This window comes from Microtus pennsylvanicus, chromosome 2 (genome assembly GCF_037038515.1).
Source record: "Microtus pennsylvanicus isolate mMicPen1 chromosome 2, mMicPen1.hap1, whole genome shotgun sequence".
Lineage (NCBI taxonomy): Eukaryota > Metazoa > Chordata > Mammalia > Rodentia > Cricetidae > Microtus > Microtus pennsylvanicus.
In genome coordinates, this window is record NC_134580.1 from 20,587,161 (window position 1) to 20,602,358 (window position 15,198).

Here is a 15,198-nt window from a genome sequence, read left to right on the forward strand (position 1 = left end):
CGGGCCTTGAAGGTACTCTCCATGCTACCAAAGAAGAGATGTGAACACAAATCCAGCTACAAATCCTTTAATTTACATAAGTGACCTGCCTGCAAAATACATTGGTGCAAGAGCGGCACAAAGCTTGAGGGAGGAGAGCTGTCGAGTCTCTGAGCTCACTTCCTCTTCCTCCCAGCATTCTGTTCTGTTTACTCCACCCACCTATGTTCTAAGCTATGAGGCCAAGCAGGTTGTTTATTAACCAATGAAATCAACAGATTGATATATGACACTCCCACATCATCCTCCTGCAGCAGATAAGAACAAATACAGAAACCCAATATCAAATAATGCATAGAGATTTGGGGACCTTAGAACACATAGTTCTAAATGGGATGTCTCCATCAAACCTCATCCTCAGGGCTCAGGGAACTCTGCAGCAAAGGAGGCAGAAAGTGTGGTCGGAGCCAGAAGGGATGGAAGACACCAAGTGAACCAGGCCTTTCATGCATAGCAGGTCCAACAAACATCAGCTCCCAGAGACTGTGGCAGCAGACACAGGACTCACAGTTCTGCACAAGAGGGTCCTAGAACTGAAAGAAATGGATACACGCCCCATCCGCAACCCAAAAGCTATTTACCATTGATAAACTCTTGCAAATGAAAAATTAACTTTCTCCCAATGAATCTCACTGAGTAAGCAAATTAGTCTTAAACGTTGGCCCCATACACAGCACTATATGGCCAATACAAAACAAACTCAATGGTATTTTGGAACTCCTTTGTCTTATAATGTTGAGACAAAACATTCTCTTTTTTAAAAATTTTATCTATTATTATTATTATCATTAATTATGTTTACCTTTTGCGTCTTTTATTTTTATTATAACTCTAGTTCTGTGTGTTTGAGATTCCTGTTTGTGTGAAAGTGTATGTTTTTGAGTCTACATGTATTTCTTGTGCATTTCCTTTGGCTCTTTCTCTTGTTTTTGTTTTTATTTGTCCTATGATAATGAGTTTGTTTTTGTTTTATTTTATTATGTCTTATTTATTATTTCTTATATGCTTCTTTATTTTCTATGGAGAGGTGGAAAGGGTATGGATCTGGATGGAGAAGAACTGGGAGGAATCGGGAACTGTTGTAATTGGAATATGTTGTATAAAAAAGCATATTTTAAATTAAAAAAAAAGGTGAAAAAGAGTAAGCTGGGGTAGCCTGACACAATGACACATGCCTGCTTTCCTAGTACCCGGGAGGTAGAGACAGGAAAGTCTGGAGTATGAGGTCAGCTTGGCCTACATGAGACTGTCTTAAATAAACAAAAATCAGAAACAAAGACAAAACAGTAACAAAAACAACAACACAAACAACATGGTTTGCTTTTATTGGAGTGCCCTTGGGCAGAATTTCCTGCCTTTGGAGGCACATGGCTCACTCGCTGTTTGTAGATGTTGCTACCCTAGTGACACGCCTCTTCAACGTTTCCTGCTATTTCATTTCTTCTTCCTTCCAGAGAGGACTCCATGGACAAGTGTTTCCCTTGTCCAGGTATTTGACGGGCACTTAGGATGGGTTTCAAACCAGTTCATCAACTCCCATACTCATAATGTTTTATATGTGGTCGCAAATGACAGCTGAGTATGAACCCTGGCCATATGTTCGAGGAGATGAAAATTCAAAGGAGGATAATCTCTGCCAGAATATTCAGGAATTCATTTATCACTTCATTCTCATCATCTAAAATTGTTAAGCAACTCCTTTACATTCTGGACCGCCCGGCAGCTGGGTAGCAGGGCATAGAGATTAAAGAAGACACCTGTCCCCAAGCAATATCAGCGTGGTGACACAGAGGCTTGCATCAAATGTCAAATCAGGCTTGTTAAGTCCTGCAACCAAGCAGGGAACGATAGGGCCACAAAAGGGGGTCATTTAGACCTGGAAGGATGGGAGGCAGTCCCTGAAGGAATTAACACCAGGCCTGCATCCCAAATGTACAGATTTTGATAAGAAAATTAGGATTATGATTTTAGAAAGCTAAAAAGTTCAAAGCTCAGGCAAGAACCTGGAGGCTAAAACATGTGTGTGTGTGTGTGTGTGTGTGTGCGTGCCTGCATGCATGTGTGTATATGTAAGCGTGTGTGCACATGTGTGTGCATGCACGCACATCTCTTTCTCTCTCTCTCTCTCTCTCTCTCTCTCTCTCTCTCTGTGTGTGTGTGTGTGTGTGTGTGTGTGTAGGGAGACAGAGAGCTCTAGAGAGATAGCTGTCAAATGGTACATTTAGGGAACCAATGAGAGAGGTAGAAAAGAAGTACTTTTGGTGAAACCAAATTCTCTTTGACTTACAAAGTGGTATGCCATAAAATCATCTTGTCTTTGTTTCAGTTTCTGAAGAGGACAAAGGATTTGGACCTATTTTTGAAGAACAACCAATCAATACCATTTACCCAGAGGAGTCCCTGGAAGGAAAAGTTTCACTCAACTGCCGGGCACGAGCCAGCCCATTTCCAGTTTACAAGTAATGCACCCCTCTACCCTTTTCAGATGGAGGGTTAGGGCTGCTGAGAACAGGAGACACTGTGACCTCAGATCTATAGGGAAATCTCTAGGATAGGTCTGTAAGGGCCATCGACTCAAATATGGAATACCCACTACTGAAAACACTATACGATATTTATATACATAGTTTTTTTAAATGTATGTAAGAATTTATTTATACACAGATTATACAGGTTGGTTTGATATTATCTAATAAGCTGTGCTTTCAAACAAACAAAATGTTACATAAAAGCCGTGTGTGTGTGTATGTCTGTGTGTCTGTCTGTGTGTGTGTGTATCTATGTGAGCCTGTGTGTGTCTCTCTGTGTGTGTGAAGATAAATTAATTTTATGTGCACTGTCCTGGATAACCCAAATCTATTAGTGACTGATAATATCTCTATATTAACTACATTCAAAAGTTTGCACAGTTAATTCTAGCAGGTGTTATTCTTTTTAAGTGATTTCCAACCTCTATCTATCTCTGACAGCACAGAAATATGTCTTAGCAAGGCAGTGGTAATGCATGCTTTTAATCCCAACACTTGGGAGGCAGAGACAGTGTGTCAGCCTGGTCTACAAAGTGAGTTCCAGAAGAGCCAGGGCTTCACAGAGAAACCCTGTATCAAAACACACACACACACACACACACACACACACACACACACACAAATAACAAGAAAATGTGTCTTAAACATTTCTATCTTCTGAAAATTGCTTGAACAACTCTTCCTCTGTTACTGGGTTACTTCTTTGTGGTATCATAAAAACTTGGTAATAAGTAAAAGTGGGATTCTCTGCTACAGAGAGTTTATAAAACTATAGCAACAATTTAATCCGATTCAAAGACTAAAAGTTGACTAAATGCCAATGAATTTGAATTTCTTTTGTGAAAAATGTTTCTATGAAAGAAAACCAAGTGATGGGGAAATGGGACTTAAGTGGATAGTTGTCACCTGACTTAATTGAAGTATATCAGTTAATAATTAAGTGTCTGATAGTAGACGTTCTTCCTACTATAAACAGCTTTCTATTGTTATAAAAAGTTATTACCGAGGAAAATAGCCCCTTCCCACCACTTAATTATAATTGTGTTCATTTTTTCTTGCCTCTGGCTATAATTACAAGATTACTACTAAAGTAAAATATGGATTTAGATATAAAATCACCATCCTTCTGAAATTATTTTTATTGCTTCAATTTCTTGCATGGGAGCACAATATAAATTATGTAGAACACATTTGTTCTAAGAAGCATTTGGTTGCTAGACTTACTGCAATGGCCTCTTTACACAGTCCTGGGCATGGATTGACATTACTGGCAGGTTGTGGAGATTTATCACAGAAAAAAATTACAAGAAAAGATGCTAAATACTACTTTAGAGATATTGGCTTGACTGTGTAAGTGAAGCACAGATGCTGGACCAAAACACGGGCATGATGATTTCCTAAGAAACCTCCAGATAGTGTGAAATCTCGAGCCTATTTCAGGGATACAGATCCCACGATCCTGTCTGTACTAGCAGCCTCAAGACTGGCTTGGAGGCCACCAATCAGCAGGAGTTTTGCTCAGTGTTTCTAGGAACACAGCATGGGCAGAGCTATTGTGCTTCCCCACACAGAGGCTGTTGGGATGGCAAACATGTGATCTGGCAAACATGCCACTGACTCCACCCCACAGGTTTTAGCCAAACAAAATCCCCAGCTGGAGCTGGCTCGACTGTCCATTTATCAATATAGGAAGCAGAGGGAGCCAAGTAGATGCTCAATCCTGATAGAGAGGTGGCTACATCTGACAACCAAATGAAAGGTAAAGGGGAAGAGAAGAGGAGGAAGACTTGTTTGGTGGTAAAAAGAAATGCCTGAAGTTTTTCCAGTGTACTAAATTACAGGGCAAACTTCACTGCCTTAGGTAATCATGCAATCTGTCCCTCATGTGTAGTCTTGTATTTGTAGCACGCTCAGGGGTGGTTGCTTATGCACGGTGGCACCCTGTGAGGTAAGATGCATAACAAGTAACTTCACTTGCCACTCACCAGCCTTGTCGCACGTTCCCCCATCTCCACGCCCAGGCAGCAAGCACTGCCATATAAATACACATCTAAAGGCATGCCTAGGGATTTCAGTCCCCATTTCTGAAAGCCAACAATGGTCTTACCTAACACAATGAGGTAGGAAATCATATGATATCCCAAACAACCATAGCCAGAGGAAGTCAAAGCAATAAACGCGAGTTGCAGCCAATAAAGTGGGGGAAACTCCAGCCACTGAAGCTGCCTGACTGAGAAACACGCGCCATGGTCGCTCCACAGCGCTTGCGTGGCTTCCGGCAGCTCAGTCACACCTAGTGCTCCGTGCTTGCTTTAGAAATTAGCTCTGGCAGAAAAATTATACCTGAGAAATATCATAAACACATCCTGACATCATACACTTTTGCCATTATCCTTACCTGCATCAGAAATGTATTTGGCACCAAAAAAGCAGCCACGACTGCCCCTAAACTTCAGGGTGAGGACTCCTGTCTGATGGTTTTTCTGGGACATTGCTATAAAAGACAGACACTGGCTCTGCATGGGATTATTGTAAAATGGTTTCTTACTATGAAATGAAAGCTCTTTTCTACATGCATTCTTCTCAGCAACTCACTCAAAAGACAAAACAACAGCAGACTTCTATTTATCCCCTTCAGTGGGTGGTATTCTTAGCCACTATACATTGACGCCACTATACATAGGAGTATATGGTGGAGGGAAATGCCTTCCACAAACGTTCCATTAAAGAAATTCTGAAAAGCATAAATGAACACTAAATCCAGGCTGAAGAACTTCTAATTTTGCTGAGTTATAGCTTAGAGTGAAGACTCAATGGAGTAATTTTAAACTGTGTGATCGCCCCCTGGTGGTCAATGTGTGTTAGTTGCTGAGCCGACAGCCTACCTCCTTTAGTTTTATTGGAAAATTGCTGTGCTTTTTTTAGCCAGATAATGATAATTTATGTTTTAAGTCTTCTACAGACATGTTTTTAATAATTTATACAATATATATATATATATATATATATGTGTGTGTGTGTGTGTGTGTGTGTGTGTGTGTGTGTATGAAACCATATATGCAATGAAGTTAACAAGCATCTAAGCAATAAGAAATCAATTTTCTGGAATGAATCCCAGTAACACGTTTTTCTTTTAGGATGCCCCATTTAAGATGAGGGGATGTGTCATGAGCTTACATGAACTTACATTTTGTACCTTAGCTAAATTATCATTCATGTTTCCAAATACTCAGAATTACAGGTTGTTAAGAAATACCAGTGAGTCCTGTACAACCATCTCACTTCCCATGGAGCTATATGGAAACACTTCAGTCTGAGGTTAGCCCGGCAGAGTTTCCAGGTCTCATGACCTTCAAGTGACATTAATGTCTTTTTCTCAAGGTGGAGAATGAATAATGGGGATGTTGACCTGACAAATGACCGATACAGTATGGTAGGTGGAAACCTTGTCATCAACAACCCTGACAAGCAGAAAGACGCTGGGATATACTACTGCTTGGCATCCAATAACTATGGGATGGTCAGAAGCACGGAGGCGACCCTGAGTTTTGGATGTAAGTAATCACCACCATTTTAAAGAGTGGGTTTATTGGTGTGGAATGGAATTCCAAGTGTTTGGTTATTGATAAAGGTCTATATAAAATGGGGTTTAATTCTGCGATGGTAACTATCTCAGCTTTTATCTTCCATGAAAAGTACTTCTCTTGGAGAGATCTTTCAGAGCTTAAGTACAGTAACTACTCTTCCGGAAGCACCAAGTTCAGTTCCTAGCACCCATGTTGAGTGGTTTACAGCTGCTTATATCTCCAACTCCGTGGCATTCAATGCTCTGTTCTGGCTTCCATGGGTAGGAAGCAAACACACCCACATACAGACACCTGCCAAATATGACATATATTTACACAAACATACACATATACACACGCACACACATACACACACAGCTGTCGAATATCAAGTATATTTACACAAACACAAATGCACATACACATATACTCTCACATATAAATAAAACTAAAAACTCTTGTCCCTATGAATATGAACCCTCCTACCTTATCATTCCAACCGTAGTGACTACGTGTGGCTTATTAAAGAAGTCACATGACCTGCTCATTTAGAAGTGGCAGGTTGTTGGTGATGACATGAGTAACACGCTTGTGAAATTTCAATTAAGATATGGTAATTCCGAGTGACTGACATGCTAAGTGTTCAGCAAAGAGAAAAAAAAATGAAAAAGCAGGCTGCTGGCAAGATGTGCCATAGAAGAAGCCCATTGTACAGGGTAGTGTGGTTTGCATGGTAAGTTCAGCATAGGCAGAGCACTATGAGTGTTGTAAAGATGATGGAAGAGAAAACTGGACTAGATGGTGAGGAGTGCTGGACGGTCCTCTGCAATCTAGCATCGACAAAGTGGTGCCAGCATGAAGGCCCTCATGGGCTGAGAATTATCTATTAGGAAAATATCTGAGATATGCAAAGTGCCCTGTACCTCTCCTAACCCCCCCACCCATCCCTGAAATTATCTGGCTCTTCAGTGTTTAACTTCTGAGGGCTACAGCTATGTGGCTATTGACAGATTAATAAAGATGGGCTAGTTTAAGATGTAAGAGCTAGCCAATAAGAAACTAGAACTAACTAATAGGCCAAGCAGTAATTTAATTAATACAGTTTCTGTGTGATTATTTTGGGAGTCTGGCCGGCTGGGAAACGAACAAGTGTATCCTACTACAAGACAGCATTACATTAAAAGGGGTGCTTATTACAGTAATACAACTCCACTTTGTGATTTTATGTCGTTTTCAATCTTTGCTAAATACATTATAGGGTGAAAACCATGTTTCAAGAAAGCAGATCCATCACCAGGAAGGGTCAAGTCACAAAGATATTAAAGCACAATGAACATTGTAGATAAACTAGAAAATAATTCAGTACTCGCACTTCACTAAAGCTTTTTATATTTAATTTTCAAAGAAAGTGAAGAGACAGAAACACTCTTCTGTTACCGCAGTAGCATGGAAGCTAGAGAAAGAACTTTAAGATGGGACTGAGCATGTGAGTTTCTGTTCCACAACCAGAGATTAACGGAGCTTTGCCAAGTTTAATTAATTATCAAATGAGCAGGCTGGAAAGGGCACTCAGGTGCCATTAGCACCTCCAGTCCAGAGATGTGGCTTTGGGCTTTCCTTCTGGAAAAAAAAATATGACAGGAAGAGCACACAGGTTTCCAGAGACAGGCAATGTGTTAGTTAAGCAGAGTTAAAAGTAGGTATTATGATTTGGGTGTGGAGCACAAAAGAGAAAGAGAGGAAGAAATTAATGAGAACCATTTTCAGTCAAAGAAAGGAAGAACCTAAGCACTTAAGGATCAAGAAATCAAACAAAATGTAAGTTTTAAGCACATAGAAAAAAGAGATTGGGGGTTGGAGTCTGGGCTGTGTGGATCACTTTGCCGTTATCCCCTGCGTTCATTCCTCAGCTCCTTCCACTGAATCTCTAAGCATTGGCCAGAAGGGATGCACACCTGTCTTTCCTCTCTAGTTTCTGCAGCTCTTTGTCTTGGACTGACCTCACTGTATTTCTCACTGGTATTCACTGAGAACCTCCCTAACGCCAAAGGAACATTTTTAGGTTAGCCGGAAATTTCATGGTTGTCAGAATTGTGCAGGATGCTCTGAGTCCATGACGGAACTGGATGGCACGCACCAATCCAAGCTATGAAAACAAGATGCTTTGTACGGGTGTCCAGAGCCAGCTCAGCTCTGCCATATCGTACATGCAAGTTACAGAAAGATCACACTTAACAAACATCTCTTTCTCCTGAGCAGAGCGAACATTTTCCTTTTCCCTTTGAAAACTAGATCTCGACCCCTTTCCTCCTGAGGAGCGTCCGGAGGTGAAAGTGAAGGAAGGGAAAGGCATGGTGCTTCTCTGTGACCCTCCATATCACTTTCCAGGTAAGTGGGGTTTCCCGAACTATAGACCCCTCGGGAAGGGAAGGCCATGGTGCTTCTCTGCGACCCTCTGTACTGCTTTCCAAGTAAATGGAGTTTCTAGAACTATAGACACTTCGGGAATTAAATCAGGACATCTGAGTGTTCTGGTAATGATAATACGTTAACAATTGCTTAATTTATCTAACAATCATGGCCCGTCATTAATTTAATGAGATTCATTCTTTGCATTTGTGCTGTGAACTTTTCCTGGGGGAAAAACATCTCACTATGGACAGGACATTAATCTAAGAAAGGATTTCACCCAAGACTAGCTTGGTGAAGCAGTGAGTTTAACTAGTATCCCTTAGCGGGACACGGGAGAGGTTTACATAAACATGGAGAACAGCTACACCATTGAAGAAAACGCCTTTCCTCCAGGAGCCACTAACTCCCTATAAGATAATTATATGTTGGGAAGGGATGGAGCCTTGTGAGCCCTTCTAGAAAGTTAAGTGAATCAGCCTCAAGCAGAGTAAACACATCCAAGGAGCGTTCCTTAGAACAATGTCTGTACCATACCCAGAGTACAGCATTCTGCAACAGCGTCACTTTGTGGTCATCACTGATAGATGCTTTTCTATCTGGGTTCCTTAGTCACTTGGCCCTAAACCTAAGGGTTTCTAGTCATTTTAGTTTATAAACAGTAGCTATGTTGGATTGTACCTTATTAAAGTTTCTACCACAAAAGGGAAATTATGGAAGATTTTCCAGAACTTATGTTGAATATTCATAAATAGAAGAGCACTGAGGAATGATGTAAGATCCATCAGTTTTTCAACTTCATATTTGCAATACACTGTGATTTATAAGTAAGCACTAGAAAAGGATAAAGACATGATAAATTATTAATGTTCTTAAAGTCACTGATCTATGAGAATAATTGTGTACCTCAGAAAGGGAACAAAATTAAAAATCATCTGTTAAAAATTCAATTTTGAATACATATTTCTTTCATTGGATATGGTTAAAAGAACGGGTTGTCATAAAATATATTCACAGTCTTGTTTTCATTTGTTTCATATAGTCCCTGAAAAAGAAATATGTTTTGTATTCTTTATATTTTAAATGTGACTTAAAACGTATCCATAGAAAATGAAACAGAACACTCTGCTATACGTAATTTTGTGTGGAATGCACTGACTTTGTATGTATTCCTAGACATATAGACATCTATATTTCATACAAAATTATGCACATATATTACATGTAAATTTTCATTTATGTGAAATTTCATTATGCATATATGAAAATTATACATATATTTTCTTATAAAATACTTGTAATTTTCTCTGTACTCCAAAAAAACAACCCAATTAATTAGCTCATATAGGAGGGGCCTATGTACAGTGTTTCAGCAGGATTCCATCAGAGAGTAGATTTTTGCTGAGGAACTGCCGAAAACATGAGCAAATCCCTCTCCTCTTCATAGTATTTCCCACAAACAAGGCAATGGCTGCCCAGTGACTCAACAATGGGTGAGCTCCATTGACTAAGAAACCCCTGTGAGCACTTCCCCTCTCCTAGACACTGCTCATTTCAGAGGACACCCCCAGTGGAACAGAACAATAAAAGCCACCAGCCCTCAGAGACCCTCTTCTGTGACAGGGGTACCTAATGGTACAGGATAAAAGAGAGGGAGAAGAAGAGGGAAGGGTAGGGGATAATTTAGGTTTTAGAAGGGGCCTTGGCAGGAAGGAACTCTTGACTAAAACCATAAAGATGTGAAGGAGCCAATGGTATAAGCATCTGAGATGACATCCCAGAAGGGAGAGGCAACAAGAGCAAAGGCTGAGGTAGGACCCTGGGTGCAATGCAAGGCAGAGTATCTGCAGCAGAGGGATGGCATAGAAGGCAGTAAGAAATGCAATGGAGGTTCTGGGAGCTGTGCTGTGGAGAGAATAACATGGAACGCAGTAAGAAATGCAATGGAGGTTCCAGGAACTGTGCTGTGGAGAGAATAACATGGAATGCAGTAAGACATGCAAGGGAGGTTCCAGGAGCTGTGCTGTGGAGAGAATAACATGGAACGCAGTAAGACATGCAATGGAGGTTCCGGAAGCTGTGCTGTGGAGAGAATAACATGGAACGCAGTAAGACATGCAAGGGAGGTTCCAGGAGCTGTGCTGTGGAGAGAATAACATGGAACGCAGTAAGACATGCAAGGGAGGTTCCAGGAGCTGTGCTGTGGAGAGAATAACATGGAACGCAGTAAGACATGCAATGGAGGTTCCGGGAGCTGTGCTGTGGAGAGAATAACATGGAACGCAGTAAGAAATGCAATGGAGGTTCCGGGAGCTGTGCTGTGGAGAGAATAACATGGAACGCAGTAAGACATGCAATGGAGGTTCCGGGAGCTGTGCTGTGGAGAGAATAACATGGAACGCAGTAAGACATGCAATGGAGGTTCCGGGAGCTGTGCTGTGGAGAGAATAACATGGAACGCAGTAAGAAATGCAATGGAGGTTCCGGGAGCTGTGCTGTGGAGAGAATAACATGGAACGCAGTAAGACATGCAATGGAGGTTCTGGGAGCTGTGCTGTGGAGAGAATAACATGGAACGCAGTAAGACATGCAATGGAGGTTCCGGGAGCTGTGCTGTGGAGAGAATAACATGGAAGGCAGTAAGAAATGCAATGGAGGTTCCGGGAGCTGTGCTGTGGAGAGAATAACATGGAACGCAGTAAGACATGCAAGGGAGGTTCCGGGAGCTGTGCTGTGGAGAGAATAACATGGAACGCAGTAAGACATGCAAGGGAGGTTCTGGGAGCTGTGCTGTGGAGAGAATAACATGGAACGCAGTAAGAAATGCAATGGAGGTTCCAGGAGCTGTGCTGTGGAGAGAATAACATGGAACGCAGTAAGACATGTAAGGGAGGTTCCGGGAGCTGTGCTGTGGAGAGAATAACATGGAAGGCAGTAAGAAATGCAATGGAGGTTCCAGGAGCTGTGCTGTGGAGAGAATAACATGGAACGCAGTAAGACATGCAATGGAGGTTCCGGGAGCTGTGCTGTGGAGGACCTTATCGTGCACGCATAGGAACCCTGTGCTTTAACTTTTAGTGATATTTGCACTCAGAATGTTGAACAGAGGAGTCACATGACATGAGTGGTTACCACTTTAAGGTGGTTAGAGCAGGCTTCTCAAACTGGGGGTTGCACCTTCTCAGGGGTTGTACATCAGATTCATAACAGTAGCAAAATTAGGAGGAAATTCCTTTCCCCCCTTTGCTTGATATTTCGTTTTCTAAATTTATCACATACAATATTGTGATGGTTTGAATGTAATTGGCTCCATAAGCTCATAGGGAGTGGCACTTTTGGGAGGTGTGACCTTGTTGAAGAAAGTGTGTCACTGTGGGAGCGGGCTTTAAGGTCTCTTTTGCTTAAGTGGCATAGTCTGCTTCCTGTTGTCTTCTGATAAAGATGTAGCCAGCACCATGTCGACCAGCATGCTGCCATGCTCCCTGCCATGATGGTAATCATGATAATAGGTTAAACCTCTGAAACTGTAATCCATTTCCTCAATTAAACTCTTTATAAGTTTGTAAGAGTTGCTGTGGTCACAGTGTCTCTTCACAGCAGTAGAAACCCTAAGACGAATATATTTTATAGCGTCCTTTCTACTTCCCAGATTAGTGCTTCTCCAATCCTCTCCACTCCCTACCCACTTAACTTCATATTCTCGCTCCCTTCCTCCCCCTTCCATTTTTCCTCCCTTCCCCTCTCTCTGTTTGCCTCTCTTCCTGAAAACAAAAGCAGCAAAAAGTTAATACACAATAACCCCCCCTCCAGAAAAGACAAAAGGTAACAAAACAAAATACATACAGATACACACACTCCAACAAAAAAACATAGAATAGATTTTATGTTTGTCAATTACTCCTGGGCATGAAGACTAACCTGGAGTGTGGTTGATGCACCAAGTAACAGTAACAGGGCACTGGAATAAAACTTATTTTCCCATTCCCATCAGATATCAATTGTAAATAGCTTCTTTTGGGGGCTGAGACTTGGGCCCACTTCTATTTCTCACTTCTTGGATTTATTGTTGATCAAACTTACGCAAGTCTTATGCATGCCATAACAATTCCTGTGAGCTTATGTGTGTATCAGTCCTGCTGTGTCTAGAAGATACTGTTTCCTTGGTGACATCTGCCACCTCTGGTTCTTACAATCTTTTTTTTTCTCCTTTTCCCCTTTGAGCCCAGAGTCTTGACAGAAGGCATTTGATTAAGGCTGAGTGCTCCAAAGTCTCTCATCGTCTGCACATTGTTTACTTTTGGGACTTGGTGTCAGTACTGTACTGCAAGAAGAAGCTTTTATGATGAGGGCTGAATGAGGAAATGATTTACGTTTATATCAGAATATCATTACAAATAATTGTATTGCTGTGTTCCTTTAGCAGAATATTAGTTATATGTTGTCTTAGGGTTTCTGTTGCTGTGAAGAAACACCATAACCAAAAAGCAAGTTTGGGAGGAAACAACTTATTCAACTTACTCTTCCTCCTCATTGCTCACAAGCAAAAGAAGACAGGACAGGAACTGTAGAGGCCATGGCAGGGCCCAGGATGACAGGGGGAGTTGTTGCTTACTGGCTTGCTTCCCATGACTTGCTCAATCCACTTTCTTAAAGAACCCAAAACCACTAGCCCAATGAAATGAAAAGAAGAATGTTGAGACTCTCGAAAGTACTAGCTATAGATGATTGATAGATACAGAAAGATAGATTCAGTTGTTCACCATGACAATTATATTCTTGAGAATAGGGTAGTTATGAGAAAATATCTCAACTTCTAATATTTACAGATTTGTAGCCACTGACAGTTGACATGTAATTAGGAAGCAGAAACTTTATTTTCAGAGAAAAGCTTAATATTTAGTGGGCAATATCTTCTTCTAGATGACCTTAGCTACCGCTGGCTCCTGAATGAATTCCCTGTATTTATCACAATGGACAAGCGAAGGTTTGTGTCTCAGACAAATGGCAATCTCTACATTGCAAATGTTGAGGCTTCTGATAGAGGCAACTACTCCTGCTTTGTGTCCAGCCCTTCTATCACAAAAAGTGTGTTCAGCAAGTTTATACCCCTCATTCCAATACCTGAACGTAAGTATTTTATTTGTTATGCTGTTTTTCAAGTTGTCTGTTTAAAGTGCATTTATAATAATGACTCATTGTCTTCCTGTGGAGGGCAGCATATAGTGTATGCTGGAGGAAAGACTTAGTCTTTAGCTTCTGAAGTTTGGTTTTACTCAGTAAAGTTTCCCAAAAATGGGTGAGTTCATGTTCATCACTTGCAGGTTAGGAAGTATGTGGAAGGTTGATTCATTGGTTCAAGGCCCTACAGAATTGTCACAGAAATGACTGGGATCTGCTTTCTGTTTCATGACCATTTTTACTCTCTAGTGCATTTGTAATGAGACTAAACACTTAAGTCAAATTTTTTAAAAAAGTAATTAGATAATCAGAAAAAAATTAATTATTTTGCGAACTATTTACATGGTACAAGTTAAAAGAAACCATCGCTATTTGTGCTTTAAGTAATTAGTATATATTACTGTGGCCTGTGTGCTGGGGTCATTCTCCAACTCCATTTTTAATTTCAAATTTTTTCCATAATTTTTTAGCACTCCTTGAGGTGCGCTTTATCACACCACAGCTTGTGTGTTTCCCTTATCCCAGCTTCACCCCAGTTCTTCTGCTACTTTAGAAGTGAAGAGTACCCTCTTCAATACGGTCCTGTTTGCTTCCTCTCCTTCCGTAGCGTGGGAAGTGCCACGGTGCCACTGGCATTCCCTCTTCACTTCTTGTAAGGAAACAGTCATTTGATATTCAGCAAACACTGCTGACGTTCTGGCTGGACAGTCCTGGCTAAACGAGCTGTCTGGAAAGGGGCCTTGCTCACCTCTCCCACTCGGTTTCATGTTTGTGTCTTCCCTCTGTCTTCTACCCATTTTCTCACTGTCTCAGTGGTGCACCAATGTCACCTTCTACAGTCAACCCCTTGGGTTGTTCTGGCTCACGCCCCACCTGGTTCAGGGCGACAGCACATGGCTCATTTCTTTTCCTTTACCATCTCAGGATCCTGTCTTCTCCCTCACTGTGTTCTTTCCTAGTCAGTGAAGTCCATCTGAAAAAAGCCTAAGAAACTCACATTCATTCAATCAAAGGACAGTTTTCAGTGCCCATTCTTTTTGGTATTTGACATTTTTTATCCACCTCTCAAAGAGTTCCTTCTCCTTTCCTCAAGGCCAGCCTCTCCCCTCCAGCAAGCATGAATCACAAGATGTCCCTCTTTCCCATACCCCTCTGCCGTTGTTTCTAGATATTCTCCCCAAACTACACATTTTCAGAGGTGTTCATGTAAATTCACGTCTCTAATTTTTTTTCTTGTGTTTAGGCTTTAGCTATATCTTCATCCTGGACTTGTCCCCCAAAGCGCTCCAGGATGCTGAGTGTTCAAGACGTGCTCACTACTGTCCCAGCAAAACTACTTCTTCCTTCTAGCCTTCTTCAGCCTGATTGGCCATAACATAACTTAACGTAACATAACATAACTTGTTGTGCTTCCTAACAAGTAACATTTGCATTTATCAATTCTTCCCTTCCTTTGATGCTCAGAGCAGCTAACCCTA

General features: G+C 41.2%; 1 protein-coding gene across 4 annotated transcripts in view; it reads left to right on the plus strand.

Annotated features, from left to right (window-relative positions):
- Positions 1-15,198, plus strand: part of Cntn1 (contactin 1) — a 275,291-nt gene that overhangs the window by 164,265 nt on the left and 95,828 nt on the right. For all 4 annotated transcript variants that reach the window (XM_075960412.1, XM_075960410.1, XM_075960411.1 and 1 more), the window contains exons 4-7: positions 2,366-2,498; positions 5,949-6,121; positions 8,426-8,521; positions 13,463-13,669. In XM_075960412.1, the coding sequence (XP_075816527.1) occupies positions 2,366-2,498; positions 5,949-6,121; positions 8,426-8,521; positions 13,463-13,669 (609 nt within the window). The remainder of the gene's footprint in view (positions 1-2,365; positions 2,499-5,948; positions 6,122-8,425; positions 8,522-13,462; positions 13,670-15,198) is intronic.